This window comes from Erpetoichthys calabaricus, chromosome 2, assembly GCF_900747795.2.
Source record: "Erpetoichthys calabaricus chromosome 2, fErpCal1.3, whole genome shotgun sequence".
Taxonomy (NCBI): domain Eukaryota; kingdom Metazoa; phylum Chordata; class Cladistia; order Polypteriformes; family Polypteridae; genus Erpetoichthys; species Erpetoichthys calabaricus.
The window spans coordinates 166156371-166181716 of NC_041395.2; the positions used below are offsets into that span (position 1 = coordinate 166156371).

The 25346-nt window shown below is 38.7% G+C and overlaps 1 protein-coding gene across 2 annotated transcripts in view; it reads right to left on the minus strand.

Moving 5' to 3' along the window:
• Nucleotides 1-25346, minus strand: part of pask (PAS domain containing serine/threonine kinase) — a 140903-nt gene that overhangs the window by 21623 nt on the left and 93934 nt on the right. For both annotated transcript variants that reach the window (XM_051922876.1, XM_051922875.1), the window contains exons 11-15: nt 20066-20928; nt 19360-19541; nt 18691-18858; nt 12635-12760; nt 5586-5720 (exon numbers count right to left, since the gene is read on the minus strand). In XM_051922876.1, the coding sequence (XP_051778836.1) occupies nt 5586-5720; nt 12635-12760; nt 18691-18858; nt 19360-19541; nt 20066-20928 (1474 nt within the window). The remainder of the gene's footprint in view (nt 1-5585; nt 5721-12634; nt 12761-18690; nt 18859-19359; nt 19542-20065; nt 20929-25346) is intronic.

The following is a 25346-nucleotide window of genomic DNA, read 5'->3' on the forward strand; positions in this document are numbered from 1 at the left end:
AAATACTGGTTATCTTTTACACTAAAATATTACTAAAGAGATACAAAAAAAGTAAAATGGATATGTTCTTTTTCTTTAAGGAGATTAAATATTACTGAAGAAAGAAAAAAAAAAATTAAACAGCCAAATGGGGCTATGCATACGAACTTAAAAGGTTTAAATAAAACAGAAATATATTTTTTATTTTTACTTGCTTAACTTGTGGAGGGTGTATCCTGTAGCAAAGCCCTAACTTTTTTCGTGAAAGCCCGTTTCAGTCAATAAGTCTTAAAAAAACGTGTAAAGATATTGACAATAAGCTAAGTCATCTGCAGCAAAGTTTTATAAATGAGGGTTTCTCCTTTTTAGACAATAAGCTACGCAAACCCAGGAAGACATGGAATCGTTTAAATCAAGTATCATTACATCTTCCTTTCTTAAAGAGAAGTAAGGCAGTACTTATAAGCTTACATATTTATATATAGACATACATACATATATATATATATATATATATATATATATATATCTGAAGCCGTGCAAGCACACTCTTGAGAATGCAACGTATAGTTGTACAGAAGAAAAACAATCTTGCCTCAAATAAATGGCAACCTTTTGTAGGTCTATGAAGTTAATTTAAACTTTAGGTTTACACGGTGCTTTCTTTCCGAAGTACCTGCACTCATGAATATGTCTGTATGTGTCAGTCGGTCAAATCCACGCGCTTCACACCGGCGAAGTACCGCTTTTAAATTTTTATTAAGAAGAAAATAAAACGTTTTTAAATTGAGGGAAAATATACTAATAACAGTTTGTTAAGGATCAGTTTTTTTGTGAAGCTGCCTTTACTCGAGTGATCACTTCGACCTGACTTGGTGGCCAAGTATAAGCTTTACCTGGAAGTAACCACCCATACAATCAGATTGTGAATCAGACTACGAATGCCGTGAATGTAATTACACACTCACTGCACATGCTTACGGTAATCGAACCTCGGACGTCAGCGCTAGAGGGGCTTAGCAGCGGTTAAGCATTGCTTTTAAATTTTAATTAAGAACAAAAGAAAACCTCAGAGGTTCGATTCCCGAAAGGGAGTGAAGTAAGTGTCTGGTTACCTAGCAGGTAACGCTTATGGTTGGACAACAAGTGATGTAACATCAGCCACGGTGCCTTCAGTTGTGAGAAGCAGATCATAGAATGATTGAAAATAGTTTTGCATTTACCTTTTTAGTAAAAGGCGAGCTTTTAAGCCTGAGAAATCACCCCGTAAATGCACACGTTTAATTGCACATGTGTTAATATGTATGGTTACACAGTATTAAAAGACAGTGAACAACGTCAGTTACCTTTGTTCCCGCGTTTGATAAAAGGCGAGCTTTTAAGCCTGAGAAATCACCCCGTAAATGCACACGTTTCTTTGCACATGTGTTAATATGTATGCTTACACAGTATTAAAAGACAGTCAAAAATTAACGTCATTTACCTTCGTTCCCGCGTTTGACTCGTGCTGTAAATCTCTTCCTTGTTTTTAGGTCACGTGATTACATAGGAGGCGTGATCACGTGATACGTGACTCCGCCTCCTCCATTACAGTATACGGACAAAAAAGAGGTTCCAGTTATGACCATTACGCGTAGAATTTCGAAATGAAACCTGCCTAACTTTTGTAAGTAAGCTGTAAGGAATGAGCCTGCCAAATTTCAGCCTTCCACCTACACGGGAAGTTCGAGAATTAGTGATGAGTGAGTCAGTCAGTCAGTCAGTCAATCAGTCAGTCAGTCAGTCAGTGAGGGCTTTGCCTTTTATTAATATGTATAGATATATTTAATATATTATATATATATATATATATATACACACACACACACACACACACAGTGTATTTGGAAAGTATTCACAGCGCATCACTTTTTCCACATTTTGTTATGTTACAGCCTTATTCCAAAATGGATTAAATTCATTTTTTTCCTCAGAATTATACACACAAAACCCCATCATGACAACGTGAAAAAAGTTTACTTGTGGTTTTTGCAAATTTATTAAAAATGAAAAAACTGAGAAATCACATGTACATAAAGTATTGAGCAAAGCCTGTGAATACTTGTCTATGCACCTTTGGCAGCAATTACAGCCTCAAGTCTTTTTGAATATGATGCCACAAGCTTGGCATACCTATCCTTGGCCAGTTTCGCCCATTCTTCTTTGCAGCACCTCTCAAGCTCCATCAGGTTGGATGGGAAGCGTCGGTGCACAGCCATTTTAAGATCTCTCCAGAGATGTTCAATCGGATTCAAGTCTGGGCTCTGGCTGGGCCACTCAAGGACATTCACAGAGTTGTCCTGAAGCCTCCTTTGATATCTTGGCTGTGTGCTTAGGGCTGTTGTCCTGCTGAAAGATGAACCGTCGCCCCAGTCTGAGGTCAAGAGCACTCTGGAGCAGGTTTTCATCCAGGATGTCTCTGTACATTGCTGCAGTCATCTTTCCCTTTATCCTGACTAGTCTCCCAGTCCCTGCCGCTGAAAAACATCCCAACAGAATGATGCTGCCACCACCATGCTTCACTGTAGGGATGGTGCCAGGTTTCCTCCAAACGTGACGCCTGGTATTCACACCAAAGGGTTCAATCTTTGTCTCATCAGACCAGAGAATTTTCTTTCTCATGGTCTGAGAGTCCTTCAGGTGCCTTTTGGCAAACTCCAGGCGGGCTGCCATGTGCCTTTTACTAAGGAGTGGCTTCCGTCTGGCCACTACCATACAGGCCTGATTGGTGGATTGCTGCAGAAATGGTTGTCCTTCTGGAAGGTTCTCCTCTCTCCACAGAGGACCTCTGACAGAGTGACCATTGGGTTCTTGGTCACCTCCCTGACTAAGGCCCTTCTCCCCTGATCGCTCAGTTTAGATGGCCGGCCAGCTCTAGGAAGAGTCCTGGTGGTTTTGAACTTCTTCCACTTACGGATGATGGAGGCCACTGTGCTTATTGGGACCTTCAAAGCAGCAGAAATTTTTCTGTAACCTTCACCAGATTTGTGCCTTGAGACAATCCTGTCTTTGAGGTCTACAGACAATTCCTTTGACTTCATGCTTGGTTTGTGCTCTGACATGAACTGTCAACTGTGGGACCTTATACAGACAGGTGTGTGCCTTTCCAAATCATGTCCAATCAACTGAATTTACCACAGGTGGACTCCAATTAAGCTGCAGAAACATCTCAAGGATGATCAGGGGAAACAGGATGCACCTGAAATCAATTTTGAGCTTCATGGCAAAGGCTGTGAATACTTATATACATGTGCTTTTTCAATTTTTTTATTTTTATAAAATTTGAAAAAATCTCAAGTAAACTTTTTTCACATTGTCCTTATGTGGTGTTGTGTGTAGAATTCTGAGGAAAAAAATGAATTTAGACCATTTTGGAATAAGGCTGTAACATAACAAAATGTGGAAAAAGTGATGTGAATACTTTCTGGATGCACTGTATATATATATTGCTTAAGAAAAATGAAACCGAACTCTTTACATTTTCTTCATTAGTTAAATTGAAGTTTTTTAAATTTGTTAACTAAATTACTTTTTTTACACTAAGTATCCCTGTTAATTGTTTAAAATATATTTACAAAAACAATTCAATAAGCCCAATCAATGTATTGATTGTTATTTTTCATATATAAATCATCACATATCAAACATTTTTACATTTATTATATAACTGGTAGCTAGTGGTATATTTGATGTGTGTGATACATGATAAACACTACAGACATTTAGACATAAATACAATACAGACAGAAACATGATAATCACGGCCATAATATACTATGTACATTTAAACTAAAGCTAAAAATTGTAATTAATGACCAGATATAATTCAAAATGAAATAATTTGATATGAAAATGTGATTAAGGATAACTGAAATTAAATTTCAATTAAAATGAAAGGAACAGTTAAACTGCAAAGCCTACTTAATTCACTTCAGGGTTACAGAGGCCAGCACAGAAACCCTGGGCACTAAGTCAGGAACCATTTGTATTCAGGTCACCAGTCCAACCCTGTGCATATCCATGCATTAACTTGTACTTTTTGCTCTATTTTGGAACTTTTCTAGTTATCTAGTTTTCTAGTTAGTTTTGCCAGTTCTGCTAGGTTGGGGCTTGTTAGGCCAGAAACCTGCTGAGATCTGGATTTGGGGTGTACATCCTCTGGAAGGATGACTAGGTTGTTGCCCTGCCTTATGATCTTTTTAGGAGGCCTCATACCCATTGTGTTAGGTTTGAGACTCCATATCACAGCAATCTTTCTCTTTATTGCTTCTGCCAACCCGTGGGCATGTGTGGAGACTATTTTCATAAGTTGTTTAACAACCGCCTTAATAACCAGAATATGCTCACTCACTGTACCTCCACCACTATGTTTGCCACTTATACAGACACAAATGCACAAATATACCAACTCCTTGTATATAACGCTGTATGACAATTTTATTGGCATATATTCAAAATTTTGGTGGAATTTATACAAAAACAATTAGTCATTGTGGAATAAAAAATTCAAAAAGAAATGTTCATTAAAACACATCAGAACCAAAAATGAATGAAACCACCGAAATCCTTGACCTCAAAAAACCTCTGAAATGACAGGATAATGTTTTTTATAGGTCAAGAAATTATAAAAAATTAAATACAGCTATAAGAAACTCCAGATCACAGTCACAGTGTCAAAAACACTATTGAAAACAATATAATTAAAAATAGTAAGATGGGTCAAAATGGACACAGATTTTATGTTCAATTTCTAAACTACATTTAATCACACTGTAAAACAATACTAATTTATCTGACTATTCAGCTTGAATTTTGCATCATAAAACTTACTGATTGGTCTGGTTCCTAAAAAAATATTTCTTAATCCAAAATATTTTATAATGAATCGAGGTAAGAGCACCCATTTGGATTTAGATTTTGCAGTTATAAGTAATATCTTTTTTCTTGGTTTAATATCATTGCAATGCTGAGCTGTTCACCTTACAATTTATTTTCAACAAATGTGGATTAGAAACCATACACATAAATAATTTTATATCAGCCATGCTAATAAAACAGAAAATTGCAGAGAAAAGTAATGATTGCTCATAGTATGTTAAAAAAAACAAAACTATTTCCATAACCTTCACCAAATTCGTACACAAAGTATTACATATATACCAAATATATATACACACATATACATACACATACACACACCTGTATATAAAATGTACCAATAACAGTTTGTATGAGTATGGCACAAATTATATATATTACCAGCCTTGAACCTAATTCATCTTTTGTTTATTCTTTTTATTGTGCACCTTGCTGTTTTATGATCCGACTCCACTGAATTCCTAAATTCACAGCATTTGACAAAGTTGTATAATCTTAGAGATTTTTTTTTCGTTTTTCCACTTTTGCTGAACCCATTCAACAGTCATATATAGTATATAAGCAAAGACATGTTAATCTAAATACTAAGATTTATAAGAGATGTGCAGAACATGATATTTAAAAAACTTACAAAAATTATTTATGGTATTTATTATGCAATATAACAAAATAAAACCCAAGTTCCTTACCTGCCTAAAGATATAACTGGCAAGAGGTTCATCTAAAAGGGGCTGTTTCTCTATAAATTCAAATAGATCAAGTCCATCACCATGTTTTTCCATCACCATTTGGAAAAAAATATCATTTTCAAAAACATCAAGAACCTAAGATATAGAAAAAAAGAGTTCAATTAAAATTAAAACACATACCAAATGAGTAACTGTACACTCAATGTAAAGTGCTTCAACGGGCACACTGGGCAGACCCATTATTTTGCCCAAAGACCACAATGAATATACTGTACAGTGGAACCTCGGCTCACGAACGTCTCGGTACACATACAACTCGGTTTACGACCAAAACATTCGCCAAACTTTTGCCTCGGTTCACGACCACACACTCAGTATACAAACAAGCCAGTTTTCCCTTTTGGATTGTGCGCGCCGATGATTTCCGTACGTGCGTGCTTTCGCTGTGAAGTCTTTGTGCTCAATTTCATTTCCCTTCTAGTTCGTACGCGCCGATTACTGTATTTAAGCACGTGTTCAGTCTCTCCCTGTTCACAGTCAGACGTGCGTGCTTTACCTGTGAACTCTTTGTGCTCTACAGTATTTCGTGTGCTTTTGCAGTTAACCATGGCTTCTAAGCAAGTGAAGAGTGGTGAAAGAAAGTGTTGCAATGTTACTTTTCTCTTTTTTTCAAATGTTTATTTTTTCCATGTGCTTCAAAACTCATTTAAAAAGAGTGTTTACAGTGTTCGGGTTGTAAGGCTATAGCGCAAACTGCTGCAATGTTATTGGGGGGGGGGGGGGGGGCTCGCGTGCTGCTGAGAGAGAGAGAGAGAGAGGGAGAGCCTGCACGTGCAGCTGAGCAGGGATCCTGGGTGTTTATGTCAGTGTTATTCAATGTTTTTACATTAGTTTACTATTAGACTGTGCATTCTATGGTGTAATTAACTATATTTGTGCTTAAAAAATCTTTAAAAAAATATATTTACATACAGTTTGTAAGGTCTGGAACGGATTAATTGTATTTACATACAATCCTATGGGGGAAATTGCTTCGGTTCACGACCAGAAGTTTGGAATGAATTATAGTCGTGAACCGAGGTTCCACTGTATTGGGACATGGGCTTATTATTATTGTAAAAATGCAACACAAGGGTGCTAGCTCACTTTAACTTGAATATATCCTATGGTTGCTCTAAATTAGTAATTGCTGGTAGAGTGCTGCACTGAAAAACTTGCTCCATTTCTTCCTGAAGATGGTCATTTACACGGAGACCTTGAAACTAGGAATGTACTGAATTAAAACAATTTCACGGTTGTGTTCTTCTGAGTATACAGTATTAGGACTTTCCCAGCTTTGTAGAACAGAGCATTTTCCTGATGAAATAGTTTTGCTGGATGGATACTCTACCTGTAAGAAAAATATTCTGGGATATTCAGAAATTGCTTTACTTATACCCAGAGTACCAGTACATACCATGTAGAGAAAAGCCAAGCAAAATGACACCTTTTATTGGCTAACTAAAAAGATTACAATATGCAAGCTTTCGAGGCAACTCAGGCCCCTTCTTCAGGCAAGATGTAATACAGAGTCTGGAGTTCCCTATATTTATATACAAACTCTAGGACAAGAAACAACATTGGTAAATCTTTAAATGAGAAATTTTAAATGTAAAAAATTAATAGATTAATTCAGGCTAGGGTTAATTTAACAAGAGAGAAAAAAACAATGTATTGCCAAGATCTCTGGATAAGATAACTGTCCAACAAAGTCTTTTGAAGTTTGTAATGAGTTTTTTCAAAACAATGTGGATCTGTAGACAGGTTGTCTGTCATTCTGAGAGATGTACACAATCCTCATATGTGGCCATAAAACTCTTGTCTCTATTCAATCCATGTTGTAATGTATTAAATTTTAGCATGAGTTTAACTTCCCAAAAAACAAAGAGCAACAGACCTGCATTGTTAATCTCTCCTCATATACACCAAATGAAGCAGAGATTTCAGTACTTACAAAGGGACTCTCATATTGTCCTGCAAAGCTCATTGACGACGACAGACTCTGCAGTGATATGGAAGAATTCTTCAGAAAACTCAGACTAAAAGAATTTTTCCACAAGAAAGAAAACAGTAACACACAGGAACCAACAACAAGCAGTTACAACAACCCCACCAATAAATCCACATGGACACCAGAAGCTGGCAGAAACTCTACCCTGGATAATTACATAGACTTCTTCCGAAAGAGAGTGAAACAGGAATCTTAAACAGGCAACAAAATCGGATATGGGAAGTTAAACGCATGCTAAAATTTAATACATTACAACATGGATTGAATAGAGACAAGAGTTTTATGGCCAGATATGAGGATTGTTTACATCTCTCAGAATGACAGACAACCTGCCTACAGATCCACATTGTTTTGAAAAAACTCATTACAAACTTCAAAAGACTTTGTTGGGCAGTTATCTTATCCAGAGATCTTGACAATGCATTGTTCTTTTCTCTCTTGTTAAATTAACCCTAGCCTGAATGAATCTATTAATTTTTTACATTTAAAATTTCTCATTTAAAGATTTACCAATGTTGTTTCTTGTCCTTGAGTGTGTATATAAATATAGGGAACTCCAGTCTCTGTATTACATCTTGCCTGAAGAAGGGGCCTGAGTTGCCTCGAAAGCTTGCATATTGTAATCTTTTTAGTTAGCCAATAAAAGGTGTCATTTTGCTTGGCTTTTCTCTACATTCATAATGGCTAACACGGTACAACACCCTAGTAGTACATACCATGAAAAGAGAACTCACACTTGCACTAACACCACCAGGTTGAACTACTGAAACATGGTAGGGTGGGCATACCTCCTCCTCTTCTAGTTGTGGAGCATGCACTGATAACATCATGTTGCCGTACCCACCATACGATCCTGGTTGGAAACTCCCCAGGCCAAAATGTGGTCCAGTCCAAGCCCCCCAGAAATGATTATCTATCTGCTGCAGCCAGGTGTTAAGCGGGTGTCCCCTTGGCCTGGTCCAACTGCTTGTGTCCTCAACAATGAGAATCCTGCGAGCTAGCTCACCTGTGGTGAACCGTACCACATGTCCATAGTGTCATAACTGACACTCTCTCACAATGCAGGTAATGTGCCCCATTCAGGACTCCATGAGCAACTGCTCATTCAACACAAAGTCAAACAAGTGGTACCTTAGGATTCTCCAAAGAGAGACAGTACCGAAGGAGTCCAATCTTTGTGTCAGGTCACTGGATAGTGTCAATGTCTCGCAACCATATAGCAAAACAGAAAGCACCAGAACTCTATAAAGACTTGGACCTTCGGCCTTTTGCACACACCCCTTTCCAGCGACATCATGATCCACATGCTCTCCCAATCAGTCTAATGACTTCATAGGAAGAGTCACCAGAGACATGAATGTTGCTGCCGAGGTAAGTAAACCTCTCAACGTAGTAGACAGTCTCTCAACAGACAGACATACTGCTGATGGCTGTGCCCAAGAGGTTATTAAAGGCCTGAATCTTGGTTTTTATCCAAGACACTCGCAAGCCCAGATATTCCTTGCTCAGCCACTGTAGAGACCCATTCAGAGCCTCCATTAACTCTGCAAAGATCACAGCATCGTCAGCAAAGTCAATATCCGTGAATCTTTCTTCACCAACAGAAGCCCCAGAGCCGCTTGACCACATGACCCTGCCTAAATACTAGTCCATGCAAGAGCAAGAATGCACCCCTGACAAACCCTAAAATCAACTGGGAAAAACGCAGAGATTCTGCCTCCACTCTGCACAGCACTCACAGTATCAGTGTACAGGCTGGCCATGATATCCAGCAACTTCTTAGCTGGGTCCCGCAAAATCCCAAGATGTCCCACAGGGCAGCACAATCAGCACTCGGTGAGAACCCTCAGTGCCAGGATGCAGTTGATGGTGCACTTCTCAGGTGTAAAACCAGACTGATCAGGTCGCTGGTAGGTGAGCAAGTGATCATGGATCCTATTGCGGATGACCCAGACAAGGGCCTTACCCAGCACTGAGAGCAGTGTTATCCCACTGCTGTTGCCGCAATCCAGGGGAAATCACCCTCCCCTTTCCAGAAAGGGATGACAAGTTCCATTCTCTAGTTAGTTGGGATGACACTCGTTTCCAAAATGGAAGCAAAGATGGCTTGCAATGCCAGGAGGACAGCCTTACCACCAGCCTGAAGAAGTTCACCCTAGATACCACAGACCCCTGCACCCTTCCCTACCCTAAGCTGTTTCACCACTGGTGTAATTTCAGATAGGATGGGTTGTTCAAAGCTAATAGGAAGATTAGCCTCAAGAACCCTGAACCCAGAGATGTCCAACATCCCAGTTGGAGGATCAGCTTTAATCAGCTGCTTGAAGTAGCCAGCCCAGCAGGTCACAACTGCAGTATCATCTGTAAGGACCGTTTCATCACCCGCCCTGACTGCGACTCTCCATTCCAGGACATGGGTTACTGGACCATAGATGGTGTGTCACTTGCTCACAGATTCTAGTAATGAATGCCTCCTTATCTGCCCTCAGAGCCCTCAAAGCCATCCTTTTTAGTTCCTGGTACAGACTGGAGTTGCCATCAAGCTGTGTGCTGCAACTCCTCTTGATGATATCCAGGGGGTAAGATGAAACACCTCCTTCTGAGAACACTAGCAACACCAACACAACCCTGAGCAAACTTCAGGGTCTTGTACGGAAGGTTTCCAATATCTCATTAAGATCAGCAGTCGCACCCAAGTCTGTAAGTTCCTCACACAAACTGCATACAGACTTGTTAGAAACAGCCTGGTCTTGGTGTCTGGCCAGGTCTAGCCTCATTCTCCTAGTAGGTGGTAGCCCCACTGGACCTAAGCAGGATCTTCAGAGTAACAACATCAAGTCTGTGGTCAGAATTCACAAACTGGGCACTTCTGTAGGCCCGGCAGTTTTGCAGGAGCCTCCAGCATCTGCCCATGAGGATGTGATCAATCTCATCAATCACTCCAAGTACAGGACTACCAAGTCCAACAATGTGGTTAAGGGCACTGGGACCAGGATCCAGCACTCTGCAGCCCCCACATAGCCAGCGGTCACACTGAAGTCACTCATGGGTGTAACCTCATGGGCACCCATCAACCACTGAGTGAATGTGCAAATAAAATGTCTCCCTCACCAAGACCTCACGTACTGTGGTCGACCATACACTGAGATAACAGATAAGACACCCACAGATTGTCTTAATCCGAGTCTCATAATACATTTATTGAAAGGAGCGACATCAAACACCATCGAAAGGAATCGAACCGCCACAGCAACAGCTACTCCTGGAGTATGACAGCAATCAGAGCAACCAGACCAATTAAAGATGTACCCGCCTACAGAGATCTGGCCAGTCCCAGGTCAGCACACCTCAGAGAGTGCCACCACTGAAATGTGGAGTTTACAAAGCTCTGCTGACAGCAGAGGAAGATGATCATCATGCCGGAGAGACAAGATGTTCCACACACCTAACCTGAATGGTTGCCTCAAACTGGGACCTGAGTGCTGCTGTGCAGTGGGTGACGCCTCAGCACCACACCACTTCCGATCCCCAGCAGGTCTGACCCCATTGGCTCTCCGGCTGTTTTGACTCTTCCACAGATAAGGCTCCAGAGGGCTTTCCTACATCCCCTTCAAAATGTGAGCAGCCTTCCTATGGGTGGCTGCAGGAGAGCTACTCCCGCAGAGAGCAGAAAGGAGTCCTGTCTGCCATTTCTGTAGCTGTGTGAAGTTTTTGCAGTGGCTAGAATGCCAATCCTGCCACCAAATCCCAAGTTTTCCCTGCAGTTGGAGGACCACTTGCTAGGCTGGATGCAGTTTAACGTCATACCCTGGACTGACAAACAAGAATGTATAAAAAAAATAAGTAAACAATTATAAATAATTCAGTATGAAGGCGAATAAGCAGGTACTTGCATTCATCAGACCACACTTTTTCATCTTGCAGTGTTTGCTTCTTTAGCTGTCCGAAAATTCAACCTACTGTGTTGTATTGAGAAAGTGTCACATGGTACAACACACACAGAACTATATCCTTCAACAACACTGTTCTATGATTGTAGCCCATCAACAGTATTATTGCCTTGCCAGCTCCCATTCTGTGGACCATAGATTGTCTCTGTTGTATCAACAATAGCAAAAACGTTAACCAATGTCACATGTGACATGTTTAGTGGGTTTGTGGTTTCTCATACACTTATGCAGTCATAACGGATACATAATAGTATGTTGTGCTCAAAGCCATGTGTTTGTTCTTTCCAATACATTTCAACCCCAAATGCACAATTCAGTTATTTGCCACTTTAAATTTAAAGTGGCCATGACTGAAGGGTATTCACACAAAGGTTGCAAAATGCCATTAGGTGTTGCCCATTGGCATAGCAGACATATTAAAGCTTCCTATCTGTGTTAAGCTATGTATAAAAATGTCTTCATACTCAAGAACAGCAGCTCTTTTTGTGGACTTAATGTAGCCTTTTATTATCTTTAATAAAAGTCTAAACTGAAACCAAAGGCTTTTGGACTCATGACTGCATGATTTCTTGGCTTTGGATAGTATTGGTTTGGGATTTTATTGTACGACAAAAGTACCCAATAAAACATTAACACAGTGAAAAACTGTAATTATGTGTATTTACATTTTTAAAATAAAGAAAAAATATTTACAGCAGTATTTGACCATGACAAGAAACCTGTGTTTGCCAATTATTAATGCAAGGTTTGGAAGAATCCAAACATTTATTAAGTAAAATGTGGACAAAAATATTTCAAGTCCATGTTCTTGTTATATTTGGATTTTCCATAGTAAAAACTAGGAGTAGCATTTTAAAAAAGCATAAAAATGAATAGGCAGCTTTATAGAAGACATTATACTTGGACATTCAAGACATGCCCAAACTGAAATGTTGTAATAAACACAACTGAGAATGTAAAACTTGCTACTGTAAATTACCAGTTGGTAATGATCATCTCTTATTATAGCATCAACAACCATTCATTAATACAAGTCCAGGTGCCCCTACCTTAATGATGTTTGGGTGTTGAAGTCTAGATAATATTGCAATCTCCTGACTGACTCGTCCCAAGCAAGAATCTTCTACCCAGCAATCATCAAGAATTTTTTCTTTTCTTATAAACTTTACAACAACCTACAGAAATAAACCATTTTTACAATTTTAACAATTTACAATGGAAGCAAAACACCACCAAATTTTAGTATTTTCAATAAATGATTGCTTCTAAATGAGGAAAGGCTTATTTTATAATTGGAAAACAAACTTGTTGCAAACATCACTTTTATGGTCAAGTAACAAAGTACAGAAATCCTATATAACTAAGAAATTCCGGAAAACATGAATCTTAATGATTACTTGAATAAGCACTCTAGTCTTCTTAAGTTTCAGCCAGGTTTTAGAACAAACCACAGTATAGAGACTGTGCTGGTTAAAGTAGTAAATGATTTCCAGGTTAATGCGGACAGAGGCCATATATCTGTTCTTGTTCCCTTAGACTTGAGTGCAGCATTTGACATCATAGACCACAATACTCTTATAAATCACCTTAGACAACGGGTGGGCCTCTCTAGCAGCATCTTATATTGGTTTCAGTCTTACTTAACACTAGAATTACCAGAGTCTACGAAAAAACTCGTAGATCCGGCCCACCTTAAAACTGTTCTCACCTCTCTTTTGTCTTCTAAATGTGCCGATTAAGACGAGCCAGCAAGCACCGGCTATTCCATCCCCCACCGTCGCAGAACGTTCACTAAGTTTTCCCAGCTCATGCCTTGTTTGATTATCTGGGAGTGACTGAACTGCTAGAGTTTTAGAGTGGAAATAATAGATCGTTATTTGGAACACACGCATTTCTTGTGTGTTCCATTTCTACAGTAATCTGTGTACAGTAATCCCTCGCTATATCGCGCTTCGCGGCTTCACTCCATCGCGGATTTTATATGTAAGCATATTTAAATATATATTGCGGATTTTTTGCTGATTCGCGGATTTCTGCGGACAATAGGTCTTTTAATTTCTGGTACATGCTTCCTCAGTTGGTTTGCCCAGTTGATTTCATACAAGGGACGCTATTGGCAGATGGCTGAGAAGCTACCCAACTTACTTTTCTCTGTCTCTCTTGCGCTGACTTTCTCTGATCCTGACCTAGGAGGATTGAGCAGGGGGGCTGTTTGCACACCTAGACGATACGGACGCTCGTCTAAAAATGCTGAAAGATTATCTTCACGTTGCTATCTTTTGTGCAGCTGCATCCTGAAACGACATGCAGCACGGTGCTTCGCATACTTAAAAGCTCGAAGGGCACGTATTGATTTTTGCTTGAAAAACAAACTCTGTCTCTCTCTCTCTCTCTTTGTCTGCTCCTGACGGAGGGGGTGTGAGCTGCCGCCTTCAACAGCTTTGTGCCGCGGTGCTTCGCATACTTAAGCCAAACAGCCCTATTGATTTGTTTGCTTTTCTCTATCTCTGTGACTTTATATGCTCCTGACGGGCACTCCTTTGAAGAGGAAGATATGTTTGCATTCTTTTAATTGTGAGACAGAACTGTCATCTCTGTCTTGTCATGGAGCACAGTTTAAACTTTTGAAAAAGAGACAAATGTTTGTTTGCAGTGTTTGAATAACGTTCCTGTCTCTCTACAACCTCCTGTGTTTCTGCGCAAATCTGTGACCCAAGCATGACAATATAAAAATAACCATATAAACATATGGTTTCTACTTCGCGGATTTTCTTATTTCGCGGGTGGCTCTGGAACGCAACCCCCGCAATGGAGGAGGGATTACTGTAAACACATTTTTAAAACAGAAACTTTTTTCATATTTTAGTAGTAAATGACAAAATGTAGGCATAAACTATATAATATATGAAACCTGAAGTCCAAAGATCAAGTAAACACTTTCACAAAAGGTTAAAAAAAAAAAAACACCAGTTTCCGTAGTGGTAAGATTTGCTGACTTGTAATCAAACGTCCCTGGTGTAATCAAGAGTCCCCGATTCGATCCCGACTCCTATATTTGCTGTCTTCAGTAATGAGCTGCTCTTGTTGTTAATATTATACACACATACACTTGGTTTGTGTCTGTAACACACGGTGTACATTTATAGGACTTGTAAAAGTTTCCGTTTTTTTTTTTTCACTTTTATTCTCTCTAAATCACGATCACGATACATACTAAGTCGCGGATAGTTGACACAGAGTGCTCAGCAGGCCTGTTGCACCTTAGAGACCCAAGTTCGATTCCCCGCTGGAAAGAAAGTGTTATTTTTTTTCTTTTTAACCATATAAAGTGGTATGCACTGTCAGTCAGTCAGATCTTTGTATTTTCATGTGGGATGCTCCTTTTAAAATATTATTTTTTAACAATTGAGACTGCAATTAACATGAACAAGTGTCTTTATAACGGTTATTATAGTACTAGGGTGTTGTACCGTGTTAGCCATTATGAATGTAGAGAAAAGCCAAGCAAAATGACACCTTTTATTGGCTAACTAGAAAGATTGCAATATGCAAGCTTTCGAGGCAACTCAGGCCCCTTCTTCAGGCAAGATGTAATTTCTAGTTAGCCAATAAAAGGTGTCATTTTGCTTAACGGTTATTATATAATATATATAAAAACAGCTAAGGGGATAGATAAATAGCTATAGCGCGTCTTTATTTTATCCAAATAAATAACATGCGAGCTGATTTATTTACTTATCTTCCTACAGCATAAAGTCACAAGTGAACTGTTGAGCGTCCTCTGTTTGATTGTCAAGGGCATGCTCACAAATTACACGTGTAATGCCACGAACAATACCTGCTGACACTGGCAGCTTCTCAAGTTTGCCGTTTTGAGTAGAGAGCTGCTATTATTGTTAATATTATACAATAAAAAAAACATACATTTGATTTACGTCTGTAACAACCGCTGTAAATTTATAGTGCTTGTCAAAGTTAGTGTTCACGCTCGCCCCGATCTGACACTGCTGTTTTCAAATAAAGACGCGCTATAACAGAGGTGAACTCAGATCGGAGAAAACAGAAGCCATCCCTGCAAGAAACGTCCCCTCACATATAAGAACAATGCAGCTGCACCAGGCGTAAAGGCGAAAGTCCGGCGTCATCCTGCCAATCACCTGTCCTTCAAAGAAACAGCACGGCTTACAGAGCTCGCCAACGCTACACTGTCCAGATCTAAACACTAGCGTGGTGTATGTGCCCAAAAAAAAGTCTAACTGCATTCTCGTACCATTGCTCACGTACTAAATTGTCAGCAGGTATTTTTCGTGGCATTACACGTGTAATTTGTGAGCATGCCCTTGACGATCAAACAGAGGAAGCTCTGCAGTATACTTGTGACTTTATGCTGTAGGAAGATAAGTAAATAAAGTAAAACTAAAAAAAAGACGCTAACTTTGACAAGTACTACATTTACAGTGGCTGTTACAGTCGCAAATCAAATGTATGCTTTTATTGTATAATATTAACAATAAGAACAGCTTACTACTCAAAACGTTTATTTTGGAAGACGTTAAGACTCGAACCCAGAACCTTATGAGTTGCAGTAGGCAGCTCTAACCAGTATACTACCCAAGAAGGTAGCAGCACTAACCTGGTTTCTTTTTCTTTGGTTATAGCCTTAGAAAAAAGCGCATTTGTTCTGTTATACTTTTATCTTTTGTGAAAGTGTATAAAGATATTGGGAATTCAGGCTTCACACATTATACACTTCATGCCTACATTTTGTCAATTATTACTAAAACATGAAAAACGTTTCTGTTTTATCGATGTGTTTACTGTGCATAGGTCGTTGTAGACACGGAACACACATGAAATGTAAATGTTCCAAATAACGATATAGTATTTATAAAAGGTATCATTTTGCATGACTTCTCACTCTATACAGCTCTAAGCAACTGACAAGTAGGTAAGCAGACTTGAGCTGAGAAAACTGTGTGCCGGTGGGGGGATGTGACAGCAGACTGCTTGCTGCTTATCAACACATTTAAAGGACAAAAGATGCTGACGGAGAAGTGGGAAGCGTTTTAAGGTGGGACGGATCTACGAGTTTTTTCGTAGGCTCTGGTAATTCTAGTGTTAAGAGGCAGAAAATTCTTTGTTAGTTGTGGCGATTGTACTTCGGATACCCATGATATTGTATATGGTGTACCATAAGGATCTATTTAGGGTCTGCTACTCTTTTCAATTTACATGCTTCCATTAGGTCAGATGATCTCAAAGCACAAGGTGAGCTACCACAGCTATGCAGACGACACACAACTTTATCTATAGCACCTAATGACCCTGATGCTCTTGACTCTCTGATCCAATGTCTTAGCAGTATTTCTGAAAGGATGAATAGAAACTTTCTCAAACTAAATGAGAAAAACACCCCACAAATCTTAGTGATTGGCAAACATGGATATAGTGAAGAAATTAGAAATAAACTTGATCCCTTAGGTTTAAAAAGCAAGGCAGAGGTAAAGAATTTAGGGGTTATCATTGACTCTCACCTAACCTTTAAATCACATATTAACCAGATTACATGTACTGCATTTTTTCACTTAAGGAATATAGCAAAGGTAGACCTCTTAGTTTTTCCAGAGTCTTGTAAAGTTATAATTCATGCTTTTGTTTTAGTAGCCTAGATTGCTGTAATTCACTCTTAACAAACTAACTAAGAAAGACATCAATCTGTTGCAGTTAGTACAGAATGCAGCAACGAGAATCTTAAGTAGAAAAAGAAAACTTGAGCATATCACCAGTTTTAGCATTGTTGCATTGGTCACCCATATCATTCAGAACTGACTTAAATATTATTACTCAATCCTATATTTTGGAATGCCTGTCCCCCTACACTCCAAGTCATAACCTTAGATCTTCAAACGGAGGTCTGCTTATAATTCCAAAAGCCAGGCTTAAATGAAGTGGTGAGGCAGCCTTTTGCTGTTATACACCTAAAATCTGGAATACTTTACCTATAGAAATTCACCATACGGTGTAACTGCTAAAAACCCATTATTTCAATATGGCTTTTTTTGTAGCAACATTTCAGTTGTAAGGGCGGCATGGTGGCGCAGTGGTAGCGCTGCTGCCTTGCAGTAAGGAGACCCGGGTTCGCTTCCCAGGTTCGCCCTGGGTGGAGCTTGCATGTTCTCCCTGTGTCTGTATGGGTTTCATATGAGTGCTCTGGTTTCCTCCTACAGTCCAAAGATATGCAGGTTAGGTGCATTGGCGATTCTAAATTGTCCCTAGTGTGTGCTTGGTGTGTGGGGGGGTGTGTGTCCTGCGGTGGGCTGGCACCCTGCCCGGGATTTGTTCCTGCCTTGCGCCCTGTGTTGGCTGGGAATGGCTCCAGCAGACCCCCGCGACCCTGTAGTTAGGATATAGCGGGTTGGATAATGGATGGATGGATGGACAGACATTTCAGTTGTATTCCTAAAAAATGTATGGGTATAGAAATATCATATTCCTCAGGGATCCACAATCTGTACTAATCCCCACCATTCCATCTGTGCCACCACCACCACCTGATCAAGGCACCATGCAGCCTCATTGAACTTAATGCAAGCCTGTATTGATTTTTTTTGTTATTTATTTTTACCCAATTTTAGTTTGGTTTTCTTTTCTTGCATCTATTTCTTTGACATTTTTTAGAGCATTTGAGCTACAACCAGTGGGTGATAATATGCTGCAGAAATAAATGTTGTTGTAGTTGCTGTTGTTAGATTTTTGTGAAAGTCAGAAAAATATGGACTGGATACCACCTGGGAAGGAAAGAACGAATATGATATTTGTTGCAGACAAATGAAGGAAAAGAATTAGGCAATGGGACTGAAGTTGCATCATGTATCTGTAGATCAGGAGGCCCTCAAGGTAAATGTAGGAAAGACCAAGGTAATGGTGGGTAGTGAAATGGCAGAAAGCTTGAGTGCAAGAATGTGCTATGGGTTTGATAGTGATGTGGAGAGAAACTCAAAAAACACAGGTTGTAAAATGTAGGTGCATAAAAAAAAGATGTGGTAGGGGGTAGTCACCTCCACTGGATTTTTTATTTTATGTATAAAGAACACATGCACTCTACCTCCTCCAAGTCTGATCTTCGCTGTGCTTTCCAAACAAAACCAAAAGCTCCCTTGCCTAAAGAGCTGATTGTAATATACTCTGCTTCAAAGTTTCCTTCACATGCCCTAGATTCTTCCAGGTCTTGGGCACATCGGAGTCCTTCACCTCTAGCTGTCTCTTTGATCACCTGAAACAGAAATTTGAGCAAATTAGTTTTGTATTTCTTGTAAGCAGTAATTGATAAAATAAACACGAAGTTTGAGTGAAATGCTGTTGTGCTTGACAACACAAAATAAACCTCTATAGTTAAATGAGGTAATGCGTGTAGTGCCTCAAGAAAATTATTGTTTTGAAAGTATAAAATGATTAAACTTCTGTTAGTGTTTACAGAAGACTGCACTATAGTTCTTTTATGTCAGTTTATTGAAGTTTGAATGTGTGCAGTCTCAGAAGCTTTGAACAAGTGCACTCCCTGAAAAAGAAATGCAATTTACTAATTGTACATAGTTAAAAAAAAAAAAAAAAAAAAAAAAAAAAAAGTTTAAGTTTGTGTCCTGTCCCACACCAAACCACCGACTTTAAAATGATATTAAAAATGGATATTAGTTTAATAAAATATACCATTAAAAATAAGATTGGACTGAGCAACGGAACCTGAGACACATTAGGTTGGCTCACAGTGACTTACCTCTCCTAGACTAACAGCTGACATGTCAGGTAGAGAATCGGAGTTGCTGTTCAGGGTGGACAGAAGAAATTTCATTCTCATTACAGCTTCTCTTTGGATTTGAATATGGTTTCTCTCCAGCCACACACAAAACAGAGTTTGTCTATCAGGATACTGTACTTTCTTGATTTCAAATTGTATACCTATTGGAAAATGATTTTGAGTAATGAACCAGCAAGAACACTAAGTTATTAAAAGGCTGGATATCACAGAAATATAGACTGAATAAAATGTAATGGTATGAAAAAAATTACCTCATTAGATTTGAATTGAAAATGGAACTATATATCCGTGTGACTATGACTGTTCATTCGAAAATCCATTTTAACTACGGTCACTGGAAAATCTATGTTAATTACTAAACTAAAAATAGTTAATTTGTACTTATTGTGACATAATCATTTAAAGTTGTTTGAAGTTGAATCATAAACATGTGTATGCACTTCTTTTTAGATACTTGGGAATCATCAATATATAAAATCCCACCCAAGAGTACAAAATGGCAAATATATGCAGTATTTTGATATATAAAGGCTTAAAGTATAGTAATTGTGTAAGGTGTTTCCATTAACAAAAAATATTTAAAATATACATAAACAATAAGAATAATTAATAAGGATAATGGAAAAATTAAAAAAATTGGGATATACTGTACATAAGGACATACCAAGTCTTGATCCATCTCTGTGGTAACAGTTTCCTTTATATCGCCCTTGCTGTATCTCAAACTCCATAGAAGGTGCCCAAGCCTTTAATTGTGGTTGCTTTCTTGGAGTGGATGTTGTAAGACTACTATTTAAAGATGAATCAGCACACTGAATCTTACCACAGTCAACACCATTATTTTGCTCGTCCAAGTTTAACACCTCAGGAATTATTTCTTTAGGAGACTGTGCACATAATTCATTATGTATCTTTTTAACAGCACTAGCTTTCTCAAGGTCACTTAAATATGAAGCAATTATCTTTCCTTCAACAATGTCCATTTCCAAGTCAGAGTCTAATATACAAGGAGAAGGTGTCCTAAGCAACTCTGATGTGTTACATGATGTTCCAGATACTTCCTCTGCATCAAGTTCCAAACTGCTATTTAAGTCAAGATTCTGCAAAGACTGAAGAACATGATTGGTACAGGAATCATTTTTCACATGAAGAAAACTGCTACAATCATTTAAAATTATACTATGCTTTTCAACATCACTGCCTCCTACAGAAAGAACTTCGAAACTGGAATTTTCCATCTGGCGTTCTAAATGAGGTTTTTCAGTTTCATGTTTATGCTCAATGGGTAATGCTAAAGGATTACTGAAGTGATCAAGAGTTTGTTTCTTTATAAAGCAACTGTCAAGGCAGTATTCCCCATCAGGTTTGTTTATGTCAACAGTTGATAGAACATCAGTTGAAGCATTGGATACTTGTGATTTCAGCAGAGAAATGGTCTGCAGGAGTTGTGGAATCAAAATTTTCTCCATGTCTTCCTCAGGAGGAGGATTAGTAACTTGAACCATCAGTTCTGTATTGCTGTCTTTTCTGCCAAGTAAAAAAATATTTGTAGTAAAAAAATATGGGATTTACTAACTGACACATAAGAATCAAGAATTTCAAGCAGGCATGGTATAGTAAACAGATCACAAAGTACAGCTTCTCCTACTTTATTTAAGGTAGCCTAGCGGAAAACTGGACCCTATCACATCATCACTAATTACTAAGTACAAAACAACAAGATATAGGAGGACAGCATAAAGCACACTCATGTACATTGCCAAACTCACACTACATAAATAAAACACTTTGATCTATTAATATAACAGCATATTTTTGGAATACAAAATCCTGCAGTGTCTGATAGTCTTATAATCATTTAAAAGTCACTGAGTATAACTCTAAACAAAGTTATTTAGACACTTTTACAAAATAAGCTTAGCCCCTTTTTGTCTCCTACCAATAAAGTAATAAGTAATTTCCACACCTACTATTTTATCTATTTATAAAAAATGCTAAAATATTACTGTAAAGAACAAAGGAACAATAGAAGTAAATAATGACAAACAATTCCCATATTATAAATCAATATTTTGTCGTATATTAAAAAGTTTGACTGCAGTTTGATACTTAAGACATTTTAGTTAGGAAAATTCTATTTAAAGGAAACTATTCACCTATGATTAAAAATTAGAAGTATTAATCATTCCTGCAGATATCCTCAGTAGGGATATAACTCACTAAAACACAATATAAATATTTAGGCTGTGATGAAGGTGCATTTTGCTCACAAGGGGTTACCATGGGCAAGAGTATCACCAGGGTGGCTCAGGGCAGAATTAAATACCACAGTGGTGCTACCTGGGCAGAAGTATGCTATGCCCATCTATAAGTCTACAGGGTAATCCAGCACCTGGCAGGGATAACTGGCTTTCTTGCAGGGGAGAGAGAGAGAGAGAGAGAGAGAAGAGATCAGTGACTGTGTGTGTTGGGTGTTTGACTGTAAAAGTGGCAACACCATTTGGTTGAAGGAAGAAAGTGAAAGGGAATGCTTGATTGTATGTGGTAACAAGACATTGGGCCACTACACCCACGTAGGAAAATACTTGAGACTTTTTTAGGAAAGACAACACCAGGTACTCTGGTTTTGTTGTTACTTTGTGTTGTACCTTTGCTAATGCTTTAGTTTATTGAATAATCATACGATTAAAATAAAACCATTGCTCAATAAAGAAAGTTTTTTAACAATTTACTTTGAATAATAAGTTAAGGACAGCCAAAAGCGTAGTTGTAGTGTTATGGTTGAGCTGTTAGGTCTTTTATCAAAATACAGTACATGGTAATGAACAGATATCCTAACTGTAATGAATCTAGGTTTTTAAACCATGAGTTTTTTTTAGCACTATTTCTTTAAGATTTTGGATTACTGGTATTTTACATATTTTATGTGATGTCTTCTTGGTATCATTTTGTGTTCATTTCACAAGGTCCTGGCCATATTGTTTATAGCTATCTACCTGTCTACCGCCTTTCTAACATGCAATGTTGCCATGCTGTCCTTGTTTAATATTGTGGTGTGTTCAAGCATTCAAGCATCTTAGTTTTAGACTGCTTAACTAAACAAACCAAACCTAGTAGTAAGGCACAATATAAATCAAGACAGCGTAGAAGATTTGGTCAAATACTTCTTTTAAATAGTTAGTTCTGGATAGTCCTTATGGATTTGTGGATCAGTTCCTGCACTTATTTCTGGTTTTCTATTTCTGCTCTATTTTTGGGCTATCATCTGTCAGCTAATTATGTTTCTTTTAACTGGGCACTCCAGTGTTCTCCCTAGTGGAGCGGCTAATTTAGATGAGTGCCCAGCTGTCATCTCGCATGACATTGTGAGATGATGGCTGCAGATCTAATGATCTGCAGAGATGGCAAGGGACGAGCAGGTGGGTGGGCAAATATTTTAGAAGCAGGATCACAAGTTGCGAGGGGAGAGGCGTGGGACAGGATGTTGCTGATCACTCGGTGGTAAAGCTAATAGCGGGGACGAGGCAGAGCGGAGTTCACAAGCAAGGAGTATGGGGAGGTGGGCTTTCGAGAGGGGGGTGTACATGGTAATAGCGGGGGCGGAGCAGCTTAATTACAGTAGCAAGGAGGTGGGCGGGCGAGAGGAGGCTGTACATGCTAATAGTGATAGTGGAGTGGCACTTCACAAGCAAAGAGGATGTGGAGGTGTGCGGGCGAGTGTAGGACTGATAAAATAAAAAAAAGCCTAGTGGAACCAGCCTGTCAGATATCAGAAAAAGGGCGTCAGGAAGTGACGTCTCTGTTCTCGGTGTCAGTGCAGTCTGTGTAATGCTGCTAAGCTTATGTCGAGAATAAAGTCGACATTTCCACTTTATTCTCACCGTTTATCTCGAGATTAAAGTCGACATGTTGACTTTATTCTCGTAGTCTGTCATTAAAGTAGAACATTGTAAACTAAATTTCATCTTAAAATGAATATTTAATTTACTAGATTTTCTCAGACCCCGTCATAAATTATGAAGTGCATGAAATGCTTTGCGTTATCGTGTTGTGATTGGTTATGTGGAGAATGAAAAAGGAAGGATAGGAATTGGGGTTTTGGTACGTCAGATAGAGACAGCACGCATGCAATAAAGAAAGCCCGCTCAGAAGAACATCCATTGAATTCTGTGTTCGTGTCTCCGACCACCAGATCACGAACCCAATATTTAAGTTAAACCTGTGCGATATCCATTCATACATCCAGTTTTTTGGAGCCTTGTCACACCTGCCATAAAGTTCTCTACACTGAATGTACACCTGGGGACCCTTTACTGCAAATGACAAAAAAAAAAAAAAAAACTATGAGAAAGTGAAAATGTTGACTTTAATCTCGACATAAACGACGAGAATAAAGTGGAAATGTCGAGAATAAAGTCAACGTGTCGACTTTATTCTCGACATATATATATATTTTTTTTTACTTCACTGTGCCCAGATTTTTTTTTCTTCACCATGGCCCTAATATGCTTCCGTAGTTTTGTTAAAGTGACCCATCTGCTATTCCTTTTTTGTTAATATCTTGCCCTGCCGTAGTGCAAGTGTGCACTGAATATCCAACAGGCTCTCACTTTCCCACTCAAAAGTCTTATTCATAGGTACTTTTAATTTTTTCCAAACGTTTTACCAAAATGAGCAAAAAAAGTGTTCAGAAAACAACACTGCTCAGTTATTTCAGAAAAGAGACGCCACAAACTAATGAAGGTGCTGCGTCAACTCCTCATGTGGCAATTTCAGACAAAGACATTGCAAAAGCTGGTCCATCAGGGGAAATCTTTTCAGCACACACTCTGCCAACTGATAAATCTAAGCACCACTTAAACAAACAATGGTTTAAAGATTTTAATTGGCTAATGGTCAAAGAAAATGGTATGTGGTGCTCATTGTGCAGGAAATACTCAAATAAACATCCCCCAAGGAGGGAGTTACCTTGGGTAAACGTGCCATGCACAAGAATTCAAAAAGAAGACTTTCTGGATCATGAAAAAAGTAAAATGCACATTGAGTCTTCTGCTGACCTTTTAGGAAAGCGTGTACTAGAGCAAACTGGAATCAGTGAAATTGAAAGATCTGTATCTGTGTTAAGTTACAGAGAGATGCCTTTGTGGGAGTTTTAAGATCCATGAATTGGCTGGCAAAAAATGAGTTGCCACATACAACATTGTTTGAAAAGCTGTTGGAACACTGTAAAGAAATGGGCTGTTCCTTTTTACAACATCTCAATGTTGGTAAAAATGCACATTACACCTCTGAAAAAATAATGCAAGAGCTGCTGGATGTCTTCGCATCAGAAATAAAATCTAACATACTGAAAAATATACACACTGATAATTTTTTTAGTATTATGTGTGATGAAACCACAGACATCTCAGTTAGAAAACAATTAATTATTTACATTGAATACATGTTTTCCAGGTCACTAAAGAGGTCAGAATTAGTTTTGTATTAACCCGCAATATGATTGATGGCAAAGCGGAGACTATAACCAACACACTGAGTGAGACTATGGACACTCTAGGCTTGAAAACTGCTAATCTGGTTGGACTAGGGTCAGACAGAGTGGCTGTTATGATTGGGAAACAAAAAGGTGTGGCAAAACTGCTTAAAGATAAAACATCTGGATTCTTGGTCAACTGCCACTGTGTAAACCACCAATTTTTTGCAAGTGCCCAAGCAGCAGCTGCTGTACCTTATTTAACAAAACTGAACGACATCTTAAGGCAGCTGTTCTATTTCTTCCAAATTTCTTCAGTTAGGATGGCTGGTTTAACAGAAATTCAAAATATTCTGAACATTCCCCAGATTAAGCTGAAAATGGCCAGTGACACTAGATGGCTGTCTCATGACTTTGCAGTACAGTCACTACGACAGTGTATGATGAGTGTCATAGCTGCGCTGTAAAGAGA